The sequence below is a fragment of the Nerophis ophidion genome, linkage group LG23 (genome assembly GCF_033978795.1).
Source record: "Nerophis ophidion isolate RoL-2023_Sa linkage group LG23, RoL_Noph_v1.0, whole genome shotgun sequence".
NCBI lineage: Eukaryota > Metazoa > Chordata > Actinopteri > Syngnathiformes > Syngnathidae > Nerophis > Nerophis ophidion.
In genome coordinates this window covers 42,465,300-42,467,799 of record NC_084633.1, presented here as the reverse complement: position 1 = coordinate 42,467,799, position 2,500 = coordinate 42,465,300, and the positions used below count along the sequence as shown (strand labels likewise).

General features: G+C 38.6%; 1 protein-coding gene across 4 annotated transcripts in view; it reads right to left on the bottom strand.

The window, feature by feature from the left end:
- gys1 (glycogen synthase 1 (muscle)) overlaps positions 1-2,500 on the bottom strand; it is a 64,314-nt gene that overhangs the window by 39,909 nt on the left and 21,905 nt on the right. For all 4 annotated transcript variants that reach the window (XR_009803841.1, XR_009803840.1, XM_061884708.1 and 1 more), the window contains exon 2: positions 1-35. This exon is cut by the window's left edge and continues 84 nt beyond it. Coding sequence is in view for 2 of the 4 variants with exons in the window: in XM_061884708.1 (XP_061740692.1) it covers positions 1-34 (34 nt within the window). In the remaining 2 variants the exon portion in view is untranslated. The remainder of the gene's footprint in view (positions 36-2,500) is intronic.

Sequence of the window (2,500 nt, the reverse complement as noted above, 5' to 3'; positions counted from 1 at the left end):
GGGAGGTGACAGACAGACTGCGAGCCAGCGGCATACTGGAGAGAAAACAACAACACACTTTTTCATATTTGAGAGACAACAACAACAACACACTTCTTCATACTGGAGAGACAACAACAACAACACACTTTTTCATATTTGAGAGACAACAACAACAACACACTTCTTCATACTGGAGAGACAACAACAACAACAACACACTTCTTCATACTGGAGAGACAACAACAACAACACACTTTTTCATATTTGAGAGACAACAACAACAACACACTTCTTCATACTGGAGAGACAACAACAACAACAACAACAACAACAACACACTTCTTCATACTGGAGAGACAACAACAACAACACACTTTTTCATATTTGAGAGACAACAACAACAACACACTTCTTCATACTGGAGAGACAACAACAACAACAACACACTTCTTCATACTGGAGAGACAACAACAACAACACACTTTTTCATATTTGAGAGACAACAACAACAACACACTTCTTCATACTGGAGAGACAACAACAACAACAACAACAACAACAACAACAACAACACACTTCTTCATACTGGAGAGACAACAACAACAACACACTTTTTCATATTTGAGAGACAACAACAACAACACACTTCTTCATACTGGAGAGACAACAACAACACACTTCTTCATACTGGAGAGACAACAACAACACACTTCTTCATACTGGAGAGACAACAACAACAACACACTTCTTCATACTGGAGAGACAACAACAACAACACACTTTTTCATATTTGAGAGACAACAACAACAACACACTTCTTCATACTGGAGAGACAACAACAACACACTTCTTCATACTGGAGAGAAAACAACAACAACACACTTTTTCATATTTGAGAGACAACAACAACAACACACTTCTTCATACTGGAGAGACAACAACAACAACACACTTTTTCATATTTGAGAGACAACAACAACAACACACTTCTTCATACTGGAGAGACAACAACAACAACAACACACTTCTTCATACTGGAGAGACAACAACAACAACACACTTTTTCATATTTGAGAGACAACAACAACAACACACTTCTTCATACTGGAGAGACAACAACAACAACAACAACACACTTCTTCATACTGGAGAGACAACAACAACAACACACTTTTTCATATTTGAGAGACAACAACAACAACACACTTCTTCATACTGGAGAGACAACAACAACCCACTTCTTCATACTGGAGAGACAACAACAACACACTTCTTCATACTGGAGAGACAACAACAACAACACACTTCTTCATACTGGAGAGACAACAACAACAACACACTTTTTCATATTTGAGAGACAACAACAACAACACACTTCTTCATACTGGAGAGACAACAACAACACACTTCTTCATACTGGAGAGACAACAACAACACACTTCTTCATACTGGAGAGACAACAACAACAACACACTTCATTCTGGAGAGACAACAACAACAACACACTTCTTCATACTGGAGAGACAACAACAACAACACACTTCATACTGGAGAGACAACAACAACAACACACTTCTTCATACTGGAGAGACAACAACAACAACAACAACACACTTCTTCATACTGGAGAGACAACAACAACACACTTCTTCACACTGGACAGGCAACAACAACAACACACTTCTTCATACTGGAGAGACAACAACAACACACTTCTTCATACTGGAGGGACAACAACTACACACTTCTTCATACTTTAGAGACAACAACAACGACACACTTCTTCATACTATAGAGACAACAACAACAATACACTTCATACTGGAGAGACAACAACAACAACACACTTCTATATACTGGAGAGACAACAACAACAACACACTTCTTCATACTGGAGAGGCAACAACAACAACAACACACTTCTTCATACTGGAGAGACAACAACAACAACACACTTATTCATACTGGAGAAACAACAACACACTTCATGCTGGAGAGACAACAACAACAACACACTTCTTCATACTGGAGAGACAACAACTACAACACACTTCTTCATACTGGAGAGACAACTACAACACACTTCTTCATACTGGAGAGACAACAACAACAACAACAACACACTTCTTCATACTGGAGAAAAAACAACATCAACAACACACTTCTTCATACTGGAGAGACAACAACAACAACAATACACTTCATACTGGAGAGACAACAACAACAACACACTTCTATATACTGGAGAGACAACAACAACAACACACTTCTTCATACTGGAGAGGCAACAACAACAACACACTTCTTCATACTGGAGAGACAACAACAACAACACACTTCTTCATACTGGAGAGACAACAACAACAACACACTTATTCATACTGGAGAAACAACAACACACTTCATGCTGGAGAGACAACAACAACAACACACTTCTTCATACTGGAGAGACAACAACTACAACACACTTCTTCATACTGGAGAGACAACTACAACACACTTCTTCATACTGGAGAGA